The following is a 14,666-nucleotide window of genomic DNA, read 5'->3' on the forward strand; positions in this document are numbered from 1 at the left end:
GGGAAATTGTGAGAGTCAGAATCGCGGGTGTACCTAAATAAAATCAAATGAAAAGCATACCATATTTTTGTACCTAATTTGTACTATTTAGTACCTCGTTTAAAAAAAATTGTACCTCACGGTACGTAAAGTTATGATCAAAAAACAGGTCACCCGCCATCCTGACAGTCAGAATGGCGGGTGTACTTTATTACGCTATGTTCCCGTGGTTATTGATAAATTCTATAAAAGCCAAATTTTTGTACCTTTTTTGTACCTTCATATTCAATTATGAGTCATTTTATTTGTGCTTTCCTAGTTTTACTCATTTTATATTTTGCTTGCTATTACAATTTTGCAGGCGTTATAATTTTTCAAGTTATCGATTTAATTTTTAAGAAAAAACGCTAAGGTACAATTATTTTTATTACGCCAGGATTTAGTACCTTTAATGTTTAATCTGTTAAGTTCAAATAACTCAGATAATCATGTCTTAAAAATGATTTTTCTTAGGAAGATTTCTTGAATTAGCGCCTAGCCTTTTTTAACGCTAAGGTACAATTATTTTTATTACGCCAGGATTTAGTACCTTTAATGTTTAATCTGTTAAGTTCTAATAGCTCAGAAAATCATGTCTTAAAAATGATTTTTCTTAGGAAGATTTCTTTGAATTGGCGCCTAGCCTTTTTTAAGACATGATTTACTGAGTTATTTGAACTTAACAGATTAAACATTAAAGGTACTAAATCCTGGCGTAATAAAAATAATTGTACCTTAGCGTTTTTTCTTAAAAATGAAATCGATAATTTGAAAAATTATAACGCCTGCAAAATTGTAATAGCAAGCAAAATATAAAATGAGTAATACTTGGAAACCAAAAATAAAATGACTCGTATTATAATTGAATATGAAGGTACAAAAAAGGTACAAAAATTTGGCTTTTATAGAATTTATCAATAACCACGGGAACATAGCGTAATAAAGTACACCCGCCATTCTGACTGTCAGGATGGCGGGTGACCTGTTTTTTGGTGATAACTTTAAGTACCGTGAGGTACAATTTTTTTTAAAGGAGGTACTAAATAGTACAAATTAGGTACAAAAATATGGTATGGTTTTCATTTAATTTTATTTAGGTACACCCGCCATTCTGACTCTCACGGGAAATTCGTATAAAAACTTCAAAGTAGTAAATAAACGATTCTTTTATTACAGACTCCTTATCATGAGATAGCTCCCGCACTGCTTAAATAAATGCAAGTTTTTACAATAACGTACAAAAGGAAGTTTACTTGAAGATCTTGCCCTGGTTGAACTTGCGGCCTTGCTTGTCGGTGCCGCTCCATGAGAAGTAATCCTGAAATAAAAAATAATTAATTTTAATCTATATTTTGGTTTCGAGGCCACCCCACACTAGTGTTTCGAGCGTTGACGTTTCAGCGCTACGGTAAATGGCGTCGCTGTGCAGTTGCGCCAACGTTGCGTCGAGCAGCAGACATTTTCCATAGCGCTGACTAGACGCTGATGCTCAAGACCTAGTGTGGGGTGGCTCTAAGCGTTGAGAGCCATCCTGGGAGCAGTTATTTATTGTAAAAGAGATGAAAAAATTGTATCTCCTACTTTAACAGTGCTGTAGATGGCGCTATACGGTGAGCAGTGTTCGCGGTAACGGAAATGACAAACGTCAACTTTATAACATCATGTGACAGTAACAACATGACAGTATTGATAGCGTTTTATTTACGGAAGGTGGAGATAAGGAACGAAATCTCCATGTACCAAAAAGTGTCATCAAAAAACTTTAAATAGGTGGCGCTACAATACCTAGAGTACTTGAACAAAAAAATCAAATCATAGACAGCGCAATTCACTCCGTCAATAACGCCTAGGTTCTTAGTTACTTTAGCGCGACTCTGGAGAGATTTGGAACTATTTATAGCTGACAGCTGGACACTTTTGCAACAGTTCATGCACCATAAGAGATGCCACTCCTCTTAATTCCACACTCCATAATTTTATTATATATTCGCTGTCAAAAAACGTTATATAACAGCGAGATTTTTGTTTGAGTTAAAGAATGTATTTTGGTTACCTGGACAAGTTTTTTAGTCTCCGGGTCGGCGGGGTCCAGCTTCTTCCAGTCGTAGGACTCGTAGTCGATCTGCCAGTCGGGCGACAGCGGGAAGGCGAGCTGCTGCCCGCGCCACACCCACACGCCGGAGATGCTGGAGTTGTTGTCCTCGCCGAACAGGCACACGGACGCGAAGGCTTGCTTGCGCATCTTGTCCAATCTCTGGTACATGCCTGGAATATACAGTACATATATCAATAGGCGGGCCTATATAGAACCAGCCGCATGGCAAGAAATGTGCCGCGTAAACAGGCGCGTTTTGAGAGCGGGGCGCTGAGCGCGCCGTACTCTGGTCGCGCCACGCTCACGCCCCGCCCGCAAAACGCGCCTGTGTGGCGAAGCCTTCATTTTATTTTTGAGTACAGACATCATCTCATCCAGTTCTCGTATGTTTCTATTATTTTAATGAATGTTTTAATTATACAGGATTTTGACTCTTGGAGACCCTATACATCGCTAAGGTAAATTTGATAAACTATATTATCTTGGATAATAAATAATTTTATATTAAAAACCATCTCTAAGTAATAATAATACTTTTGTTTTAATTCTTATTTTCAGTTAATTGTATTTTGTATTTTTGATGTTTTTTTTTTTACTTGTATGCAAATTCCATGTTGACATATAAAAGTGCCCTTGTGGCATATTTGCTGAATAATGTTGAAGTTGAAGTAAAGGAGTTCGGTTTGTGCAGACTAGTTTCGCCGGAGGTTTTGTGACCGTGCATTTGCCTCAGCACGTGTTCACAGATATATATACAGATAGAGCAGCTATTCCCTAATAAACACTTTGGGCCAAGCTACAACTGTAACTGAAGCCAAAAAAGTTGTCAAATTATTTAGATGTTCTCAATATTTTCTTCATGCTTTAAAAACTCTGATAGAACACTGGGAAAACATACATGACAGTTTAAAACCAGGGGCCCATTCCTCGAGTCTAATACCGTTCGAGAAAAGGGCCCCTGGGTTCTTAAAACGCCTCCTATATGAAGGCCACTAACGAGTCGGTACACAGAATATAAAGAAAATGCAATCCCTGCAGAAAAACAGTACTGACCAGTGATAAGGTTGCAGCTCATGAAGACCTTGGCGAGCTCCTCAGGATACTTGTACTCCGCGTACCAGATGGAGTAGTGCTCGGGGTCGAACTTCTGCCAGAAGTACGGGATGGACACCGCCTCATCCTCATTGGAGTAGCAGCGCTTGAAGTCGTCCATGTTGAATGTGCTGGAATAAGTACCATCATACTTTATACAAGTCCATTTTACGAGCTGTTATTTAAGTTATTTCATTTCTAATTGTCGAAACAGATAAATGAAATGAAGTCTGTGATAAAATATTGCATTACCCATGAAAATTTTAACAAGAATTCATAAAATTTATTCAACTTTGATAAGAGTTATTTTACTTATTTACAGATGATTGCGTGATCGTAATTAGGAAAAGGTTAATATGATTTATGCCGTTTATGGCGTAAAATGTCTAACTAACGCTGAGACATACGTCTACGGTTCCCGAAAAACGAATAAGCGAGATACAGATATTATCTAAATTTTGACATTTACTCCGTTATTATTTTATAAATAAAATTCTGGCAGTCAAGGTAATAAATATCGAGACAGACAAAGTGCCAAAAATATGTACACACTACCTTAATCTAAGGGCAAAACCCGTGTGTGGACTTGAGCAAATTTGATATGCTTCAATATTCGAAGCGCCACTAACCTGGGGTTTACCGGTTAACCCTTTATCAGGCTGACAGTTCAAAAATGAAAATCCAATATCAGTCTTACTCATCGAAAATAGAACACAAGTTTGAAGTGCCATATGTGGGAAATATATCTCCCTTAGCCTGGTAAAGGGTTAAACCGCTAACCTATTGTCAAATAGCACTGGTTACCATGGTAACTCCTAAGAACCTAGACTCGAGTGTCAAAATTTGTGTACCTGGGGAGCCTACTATACTGCAAAGGTGGAGCGGATGAAGACATCGACAACAGGATAAAGAAGGCGAAGGCTGCGTTCGCTCAGTTAAAGGCTGTTTGGGAGTCGAAAGTGCTCACGCGACGAATTAAACTTTCCCTCTTCGAATCCATGGTGAAATCTGTGTTGTTTTTTGGCTGTGAAACGTGGGGAGTGACTAAAGGCCTAACTAATAAACTTCAGGTCTTCGTCAACAAGTCCCTCAGGTCGATCCTTCGCGTTTTTTGGCTAAACACCATTCGAAATGAAGACCTATGGAGTATATGCCGGCAAACACCCATTGACGACGAAATTGCGACACGAAAATGAATAGGACATACTATTCGAAGATGGGAAACTAATAACGCTACCATCGCTATGGATTGGATACCGCCGGACGGAAGCCGTGGCTCCGGGCGTCCTGTACACTCTTGGCAACGGTCCGTCCTGAGAGAGCTACGAGCGGTGGGGTAGAGCTGGGCTGGGGCGAGGCCAGAAGGCGAGCTGAAGATAGGAAGGCGCGGCGCGAGCTGGTGAAGGCCCTTTGCACCCTCTGGGGTGCTTTAGGACAACAACAACCATGGTAATTCCAGGTTTAACCGGTTAACCCCGGGTGGTGCAAGTGGCCGTAAGTGTTTTAAATGAGGAATTTTTATTTTCTGATCCAATTACTTTCTTGAGTATCAATGAAAAAAATTGGGCAAAAAATGCATCTTTAAGCTAAACTTTACAGCAGGTATATGAAACATTCAAATAATTTTCACAACTCATTATGTTCTTCGATAAAGTGTCTGGGTGTCTGCTGCTTTTTGCATTGCATACATATTCTGATATTTTTTTAACCAACTTCTAGATTTCAAAAGGAGGAAGTTCTCAATTCTGTTCCGTTTTTTTAAATGTTTGTTACATCATAACTCCGTCATTTTTGAACTGATTACTATTTACAGGACACTACAACGTACCCGCATTGAGTGATATTTACACTCGGAATAAGTGTGACAGACTGAGAGGACATTCTCTGAAGCTGACACGGACGCAGAGTAGCAGCAACCCAAGACGACACTTCCTGACTAACCGCGTAGTGAAAGTGTGGAACAGTTTGCCCGAATCCGTAATCAGTGCACCCTCAATGAATTCTTTTAAAAATAGACTCGACAAACATTTTATAAATGGACAAAACACAAGTGCAGGACATTGATGTGCACGTATCAGCCATAAGCTGCCTGTGCATTCATAAATAATAAAAAAAATGATAAAATATACAAATTGGTCCCGTTTTGGTCAAAACTCAATTCTGATGATGGGATCCATGAGGAATCGAGGGAACTCTTCAAATGTGAAAGGCATACATATAGTTATTTTTGTATTTTCATCAACAAAGCAAATGCAACATTTAAAAAAAAAGTGACATTTGATGAAGTGGAACTGCTGATGCTGATCAGAATGGAACTCTTCAACGACGCATAGTTCCCGCTTGGCGATATGTCGTCCTCGTTATGTTTGATAGGCAAATTAGATTTTCAAAACAATTTTTTTAATTTCATTGTATGAAATCTAAAATCAAAACTAATCTTGTTTCACCGGTCTTCTTACAAAGTCGGTTTTTTTTCTTAAAAATTATTCTAATTTTGATTGACTAACAGGGATTCCAAATGATAAGCATGGAGTAGATAAAAACGCAACCATTCACCATATTTATTTAGCAACATAATATACATAAACATAATACATATGATGAAAACAAAATAATGAGTGAAAAAAGTACAAAAAAACAAATGATCCCATAACCAAAATGAGTTTAAAATTAAATATGATAATTCCACAAACATTAGAGATCAATAACAGTGACAAGTGAGAGACATACCCTAAATATCAGTCCTCTAAACTACTTGATATATAACGTAAAAAAAAAACTAGGTACCTTTTTCCCAATTATGGCACATGCACATTGTTTTATACCGATCTAGACTGGCATTCATACTTCCTGTTTGATATATCACATTTTAACATCAAATTTAGTCATCGAGTTATTATTACTATGGAGAAGCCATACCAAACAATGAAATTGTGGAAATCGCAACCTGTATCACGCGACCAAAACGTCTTAAGCGCCTAAAAAAATTCATGGCGCTTACGCATTTAGGTCGCGAGATTCACGATCTGCGTCTATGATACAACAACTCATGGCGCAAAATACTGGTGCCCTGTGCCGGCTCCATACGTAGTAATATTTAAGTTCAATGATATTAGTTCATCTTGCCATTTTGAAAAATCAGCTGCTTCATACAGTCCGGCGAATCTTATATATGTTTTATGTAACAGTACATTTTATTCCGAGTAATAAATGTTGTTTAGTATGAACTATATAATCATTAATCACTCTTCAGAGTACTGCTAAACATAACCAAATCAGCCTGCATACGGCGGTCTTCAAAACTGATGGGGATTCTCACGCCAGTGTGCGTGCGGGACAGCACTATATACGCACATAGCGCTGTCACGCGCTGGAGCGACGCGCGCATTCGCAACAGTGTAATAACCAGAGTTCGGACAAATTAGCGTCATTGCTCCGAAAAATGTGTACATGACTCGAAAAAAGATTATTATTTTTTATTAATTTCTTACCTGAGATTTAATTTTGATTCCTGTTATATAAATAATAATACAAAAAAATCTTATAACATAGATTTATAAAATAAAAATTAATGTGGTGAAAAATTCCGCTCGCAATCCACTGATGTTAATGGATAAAATAATCTGGACAGTGTACAAAAAGAACTAGTAAACCATTCTCAACACAAAAATGAAATCCGACCTTGAAATAAATCCATGTTTTGAGACTGTCACCCAATACTTGGAACAGAAAATAAACTCTGAATTCTACTGGCATAACAATATTTCTATCAAGCTACTTAAGTTTGCTCCATTAACATCAGTTGAGTAAATTTTGGAGTTGAGTAAAGTTCAGAAAATTTTAAATAATATGATTATTACTTTTTTGTTTAAATCTACATTATAAGAAATCTTTGTGTTATTTATTGACAAGGAATTAAAATTGAATCTCAGGAAATAAATTAATTAAAATAATTAAACGATTAGGCGGGTCCACACAGAGAGACTATACGGGCGAGGCCTTTACGCCAGGCAGTGACGCCATCATTCCGAGCAAATTGACTCAGGTGACACAAGCGTGCCGAGCCCGACATGAGCACGCACTATTCATTATTCAATTTTGGAGTCATGTCCACATTATTGCGAGCAATGACGCTAATCAGTCCGATCTCTGGATAATAACTGCGCACGAGTGTGAGCGAGACATGCTGCAATAGATATCAAATAGTAAGTTTGAATGCCAATCCTGGTCTTATAAGCTTCATCCGAGTGGGATGCCTACCCTTTGGGCATGGAGTCGAAGGGGTCCTTGGACTCCTTGGGTTTCTCCTCGAAGTCTCCATCGTCAGCCGGCGCGGGCTCTTTCTCCTTCTTTTCCTTCTTGGGCTGTTCCTTCTTTTCTGCCTTCTTGTCCTTCTTGCCAGAGTCCTGAAATAAACGAATTTGATATTTTATTTTTTAACCTTTCTATATTCAAAAACCATTATCCGATAATTGTAATATTTTAGGAAATTAACGCTCTGAATGAAAAAAATTGTATTTCCCCCTTCTACTTCTCCTAACTTTTGAACCATGGGTCCAAAAAATATGCAAAAAATCGTGAAAGTAAAGAAAATTATAGTGAACCTAATAGGTCTAGCTGTCTTTGGGTTTATGCATAACATCTATTTTGACGGACGGGTGACTACAGAACCCTACACTGAGTATGGCCCAACATGTTCTTGGCTAGTTTTTTATGTTTGTTCAGTAAGTAACTAATCTTACTTATTCAAAACAAAAAATTTGAGTTATGATAAACAATTACGAAAAAACCTTATCTTAAATCGTCTATATTTTATCTCTTTGTTAGCTGAAACACCCTATAGCTCTTAAAGTATAGACTGTACCCCCCTTCACCCTCAAGGACTATTAGTATGTTCATCCGGACACCACAAGGTATAATTATACCAATTTATCTACACGAATTATTTCCCTGACTGCCTATATTCATGTAAATTTTCTTAAGCTACTACTGGTATTTTGCTTTGGGTGTGTGGTATATACCAATATGTGGCAATATGTAAGGTTGCCATATTTGTTCGGAGCTGATATTTATAGTTAGGAGGGGGGTTTAAATACGGTGACAGTCCCGTATACGGGACGTATGGCAACCCTAGGTATATGTGTACAGTTATGTATGCACTTATAATATAAGCTATATATCAATTATTACCAAGTTGTTGTGTAGAATCCGAAAACTAATATTTAATAAAGCAAATAAAATACTTAATATAAACAACATTAATAATTCAATTAAAAAACGAAATTAAGATTTCGTTAAAATCATTACACTATACTGAAGCAGAAGAGCTATTACGAAGCGTGTTCTAGTACAATCTAAAATAACTAAACACACACGCGCGTAAACAAGCAGAAACACACACACACACATCCCAAAAATCAGACACACACAAAAGCGCGTAGGTACATACACATCATAGTTTCACATGTGTGTATCTTTCTCTAATTAAATTTAAATATTGCTGAAATTGTATTATAATTTATAATAAAATGTCTAACATTGTAACATTTCGCTTGAAGTCGGGAAGGAACTGGCTCTTGAGACACAGGGAAACCTACATTGAGAGCCAGGTACCAATGTTTAATAACTCAAAGTTGCAATAAAGATTTTTTTTTTATAATCTATATTCTATATTATTTATTTAAAAATTTAATATCCATCCGTACAATTGTAATTTTGTTGCTTCTTTTGTCCCTTTCTAATAAATCCAACTTCTTTTCTAGGTTTTCTATCTTGAGTTTAAGTTGTTTATTTTCCTCTATGATAGGCTGTAACTTTTTATCCATTCGTTCCGTGATCGTGTCCGTTTGTTTTTGCATTTCGATTTTAACTTTATCAAATAAACGTTCAAATTGTTCTTCCATCATTGTTTTAATTTTATTTTCGGTTTTAAAAATGTTAATTGTTATGTTAGCTTAAAGTTGAGTTGATGTCAGAGATCTGACAGTTGGATTTCGATAACACTCTAGTGATAATAAGCTTTTTGTCACTGGTAACATAATTGTATAGTAGTGTCAACTCGTAAACGTTTTTTGCGAGGTGGAGGCCTTTAATCCTTTATTTTGTGGCTTTAGTTTTGTATATGGTTGTTCGTTAACTGTCGATCACATAACCTCCAAACTGATCCCGCACTATTTGCTTTTAAGTTTATCACGACAAATTTTCTCCTGCAATCACTATTCCACTTGATGCTATAACTAGATTGGTTATTGGTTTGTGCAAAATCTTTTTGTAATGTTCGCTATTTCTCGGGAATCGAATTTATTTCGCGGAGCACTACACAGTGCGTGTTAAGTTGCGGCACACCGGAAACGGAAAAGCCTATGTGCATCAGGCTAACGCGACTAGGAACAAAAAAGTTTTGTATGGAGTTTGTTTCGCAAATCATTGCCAAGGAAATGAAAGAAAACGTCAGTGTTATTTATTCTGTCAAGTTTACATCAGGTCAACTGTCAAACCTAATTGTTTTGTTTGTTATGAAGGCTTCAATGTTTTGTTCGGTATTTCGTGCAATTTCTTTTTTATTTAGTGAAAATATCGAAAATAGTGAACCGTGATCAGAGTAAAGAGCGAGTTTGTTACAATGCCACCGAGAACACGGATCGAAAATTAGATATTTTATATTCTTATTCGTTGTGAACTAGGGATGTACTATAACTATCGATAACTGTAGGTTTATTTATATATCAGTGTAAATAATTAAATTAAATATGTGAAATTTCCTGAGAACTTGCATGCAATATGACCATAATTAATTCGTCGAAGATTTTCAGTGGAAAATTATCTATCATTCATGCATAATGGTCATTAGTTAACATATTTTTTTTATCTAGTAATTATTTAATATATTAACCTAAAATGTAAGAATAAAATCTGTTTTTATGATTATTACACAAATTGACTTAGTCCTAAAGTATGCATGGCATGTGTTATGGGTACTTATATACCTAATATATAAATATTTATAAATATATAGAAAACACCCATGACTCAGGAACAAAGATTCATGCTCATCACACAAATAAATGCCCATACCAGGATTTGAACCTGGGACCATCGGATTCATAGGCGGGGTCACTGTCAACTAGGCCATGACCGGTTCTCATGATTAACATACATATAAATACATAAAAAGTTAGAGCATTGATAAAGAGTTGTTGATAACTGGATGCTAAAAAACATGATTTTTAGATGCATATTAGCGCTAAATAATCAGTTGATCATCTCATTGGTCATTCACAAACACTTGGAATATAAACTGTAGATAAAGTCATGTTTATCCATGGCTGTATGTTTTCAGATGCAGGCAGTGGTTCAAATTTGTTGGAAACGTAGACCTGATACATCTTCCCATAGAAAAGTTACATTTATTGAAACATGTATGTGCAGATCATTTTGAAAATAGAGCTTTTAATTAAAAAAAAACCTCGACTTAAAAACTGTATAAAAATAATTCGGGTCCACATTAAGCCCGACCACGTATTAGTCCACTCAAAGAATTATCCACTATATAACATACAACTTAAATGTGAACTCGATACTGACCTGATTTCGAGTACAAAGTCTGTAGACAGGAGTCTTATGTTTCAACCCTCCCCATTTTATTGATATCGATAAGAAACGCAAGCGTGTAGCGTACTACACTATTTAAATCGCTTATGTTGGTACTATGGTTCTTTGCCAGTTCTTTGTCGTAGATATTGGTAATGATTTACGATACAAACTCATTCCACTCGCTAGAATGGGAGTCCCGTCTCTTAAAACGTAGTAATTATATGCTCTTTGATGTGCATATGCATAAAGTTTAATTTCAGTTTTGATAGCTCAGTGACGTGGCGTTTGAGTGGCCTGATATACGCTTTTGTATATCACGTCACTCGAACGCCACATTGCTGCAACGTACACTCAAATGTAGGCACACAAAAAAATTACGTTTTGGAATAAAGCCTTTGGGACCCAGGAGGCTAAGCCCGATGTGACTTACCTTCTTGTTCTGCTGGGAAAGCTCCTGGTACTTCTTGGCGTCGTACACAGGGGGAGCGGCGCACAGCGCGATGGCGCCCACCACGGCGGACACCTGCGGCTGGTGCGCGACGGTCTGGAACCAGCGCTGCACGTTCACCAAGGATGCGCGCGTGGCCGGGTCTAGGACGTGCTAGAATCAGAATGGTACTGATTAATAGAGATGCAACGAATAGTGGCTTGGCCGAATACCGAATATTCGGCTAGAAGCTTTACCTAAAATTAAGTAAATTCGAAACGCGTGGGTACGCTGTGCAAGTTGCAGCTTGTTTCTCGCTGTAGGCATTCTGATAGATATTGCGCTTATTCTGCACGCAGTGCGTATTGAATTGCGGACATTGCGGTGCGTTAGTTTTCATTGTGTGTGTAAAATGTTTTTATTTTGTATAATTTTTCTCATGTTTTTGTACTATCTATGAATACAAAGGTATTCTTACATTACAGTTTTACTTTGCAGTTTGTTACTTTTTTACCCCTCGTTTACCGTTATCTACGTGTTAACATACTATTCGGTATCCAGCAGAATACTATGCCAGTATTCGGTATACGGCCAAATAGTGAAATTGTGGCCGAATACCGAATAGTGGACGAAAATTCGTTGCATCTCTACTGATAATAGCTACAAATAAAAGATTAAATCTATAACCCCTTTTATTCCAAGTTAGAGTACATATATTATATCTCTTAACTTCTCTTAAGTTATTCTTTTTCATTTTCATTGTGTAGCTTGGCAAAGGCTCCTCTAGCCCTTTTCACGTAGTCTGTCATGGGCCACTCTCCGCATTATCCGGCTCGCAACATTGTACAATTTTATTGCGTGTTCCTTACATTCATGATGCAAATTTTATTTCCTTTCTAGGTAAACAAAATGTCCACAAACCACATAGCAATTTTTTAGCTTGAGTTAGAAACATGTGTGATAAGATAATGATAACACTGACTTGACATTGATCCTTAAATAGATAAGAAATCAGTAAATAATGATACCGATATTATATTATGCAAAATGCAATAAAAAAACATTTATCCACTTGCCATAATGTAATAACTAAGCCGGATTTAACGTGCAAACTTATTGCTTGCAGAAAGGAAGCAGAGACTAGTGCTGGCATGGCTTTAGCCCTATTGCCAAAAAGTTAAGAATATTATGAACTTAAGACTGATTATACTTTCACATTTTTAGAATTATAAATTAACTCTCATGGAAAGACCATGGGGTCAATGCCATCCTCAAAATGTCTGAGGTAAGTTAAAAAATTATACACAATTGTCCTGTTTCCGTAAATAATAATACCCTGAACTTAAACATCAAATCTTAAGAAAATTAGTATTCTGTAGTACCTGGAAAGCGTGGATGAGCGTGGTGAACACAACAATGTCGGCCAGCGACACGCGCTCGCCCACCAGGAAGGTGCGCGTCAGCAGGTGCTTGTCCAACACCGCCAGGGCAGCAAGCAGATCCGTCTTCGCGCGCTCCACATTCTGTTTGTTGAACTGCATGATGCCGAGGTAGGGGAACACCCAGGCGGCCGCGGCGGGGAGGAGCTCGGAGTCGGCCCAGCACGCCCACTGAAGAACGCGTGCTTGGGTCGCAGCGTCGCCACCGCGGAGTGCCGCATTCGACACTGTGAATTTACAAAAGTCAATACCCTCTCTCATCTTACCTCCTTATTAATAAAACTTAACACCCTTTCCAGACATCTGCTCTGTCTAACAAAAAGAAATATCAGTATGATGAAAGGGACAAACAATTATCTGCAGGTTTTTTATGTTTAACAAACATTTATGAATAACGCCATTAGTGTTTAACCCTTAGAATGGTGAGGTGAGTTATCCTGAACCTTGATGGAATGCATGAAGGTTGATATTGGATTGTAGTCGCATGTCATACGGCGACTTTGGTGGTAAAAGGGTTAACCCTGTTGCTTCATAAACTACCCCCAGCCCAGCCCAGTGGAGTGTGAAGCCCATAACAACATTCATCTCTCTCTCTCTCATCTTAATCCTGGCTGTATCCTAAGATTGTCTTCCGCTCTCTCTCCTCCACTCACAAGCACTGCATGATTGTATGTAATGTGAATATATACATACTGTGCGGTAACACTTCATATTTACTTCTTCTATCTTGACTACTTAGTAAAGATAGAAGAAGTACCTACATTACGAAGTCAATGGTAGTTTCTTTAGATTGAAATATACTTGAATTGAAGAGTTAAAAATGTCAAAAATAATTTAAATACACTAACAAGATGCTAAAGGACTTCGACTTCAGTTTATTTAGCTGAATATAACTTTCAGATCCCGTCAGCTCTAGTAGTCTTAGATTTTATCTTCAAGGTACCCATATGTTTAAATGAAAAGTCAAGTTTCACCAACATTTCACTATCCGGTTTTTCTTCAGATCTAATTAGTTAAAGTTAGTAACATTATTAAATAATCATACAATTTGTTTAGAAAAGAATTAAGTCAAGGTTGAGGAAACAATGCCATATGTTGTATACAAAAGAAGTAAACACAATTATATTATTATAGGTACTCAGCAAAATTATACGCGAAGACTACAAGATTTGATGACAAAGAGTAAGACAGGATCTTTCAACAAAAATAAACTATGATCAATGTTATGTTGACGAAGTTATGGACAAGTTACATTTTATACAAGAAGAATTTGACGACAAATTAGTAGTGAATAGAATATTGCAGGATGCATTCTGTCCTTCGCAAAAAAAAAAGGTTAGGTCATTCAACTGCTACTAAACTTGACCGACAACTTTCCTCACTTCGTTTAGAGGTTATCGGCGAACTAGGTCGTGAGTATAATGATGTTGGACTCACCATAATATGCGATAGCGTTGCTTTCGGTCAGCAACACCTTGCCGTCGGCGCTCTCGAAGGCAGGCACCTAAAATAAACCACAAACGTACACGTCATCGCACCAGCCGTTCACGCGAAGGCATAACCCCAATCAACAAATACAACTTAGCACTGCACTCACTTTGCCCGCCGGGAACTTCTTGAGGAACTCATCTGACTTGTTGGTCTCACCAAACACGAAGTTCGGGGTCACTTTCACATCGGCCCCGGAGTACTGTGCGGCGATCAATGCCTTGTAAGCGCGGAAGTTTTCCGGATAAGTATAGAGTACCTACGGAAATAAGCACACACAAAGTCAGCGGATATTTCAATGGCACTCATTTTATTCATTACGAGCAGGAATATAATCTGATTCACACGATAATTCTCAATAAAACTTAAACCTACCCCGGCCGCCATGGTGGATTTTTTCGAAGAGACTTTTGACAGTACTGATCAGATGTCAACGTCAAATTCTGAAGCATCTTTTCATTCACGCAAACGCATTCGAGTTTCAGAAATTTAGATTCTTAAAGCGGATCATAAG

At 37.5% G+C, this 14,666-nt stretch overlaps 1 protein-coding gene across 1 annotated transcript; it reads right to left on the bottom strand.

The window, feature by feature from the left end:
- Positions 1 to 1,166: 1,166 nt before the first annotated feature.
- Positions 1,167 to 14,636, bottom strand: LOC133525644 (elongation factor 1-gamma). The gene is made up of 9 exons (XM_061861970.1): positions 14,528 to 14,636; positions 14,262 to 14,411; positions 14,102 to 14,168; positions 12,608 to 12,891; positions 11,229 to 11,399; positions 7,466 to 7,611; positions 3,167 to 3,336; positions 2,072 to 2,283; positions 1,167 to 1,336 (listed from the first exon to the last, which is right to left on the bottom strand). The coding sequence occupies exons 1-9, from the start codon at positions 14,537 to 14,539 to the stop codon at positions 1,268 to 1,270; spliced, it is 1,281 nt and encodes a 426-aa protein (XP_061717954.1). The 5' UTR covers positions 14,540 to 14,636; the 3' UTR covers positions 1,167 to 1,267.
- Positions 14,637 to 14,666: the final 30 nt, after the last annotated feature.

The sequence above is a fragment of the Cydia pomonella genome, chromosome 15 (assembly GCF_033807575.1).
Source record: "Cydia pomonella isolate Wapato2018A chromosome 15, ilCydPomo1, whole genome shotgun sequence".
In the NCBI taxonomy this organism is placed as follows: domain Eukaryota; kingdom Metazoa; phylum Arthropoda; class Insecta; order Lepidoptera; family Tortricidae; genus Cydia; species Cydia pomonella.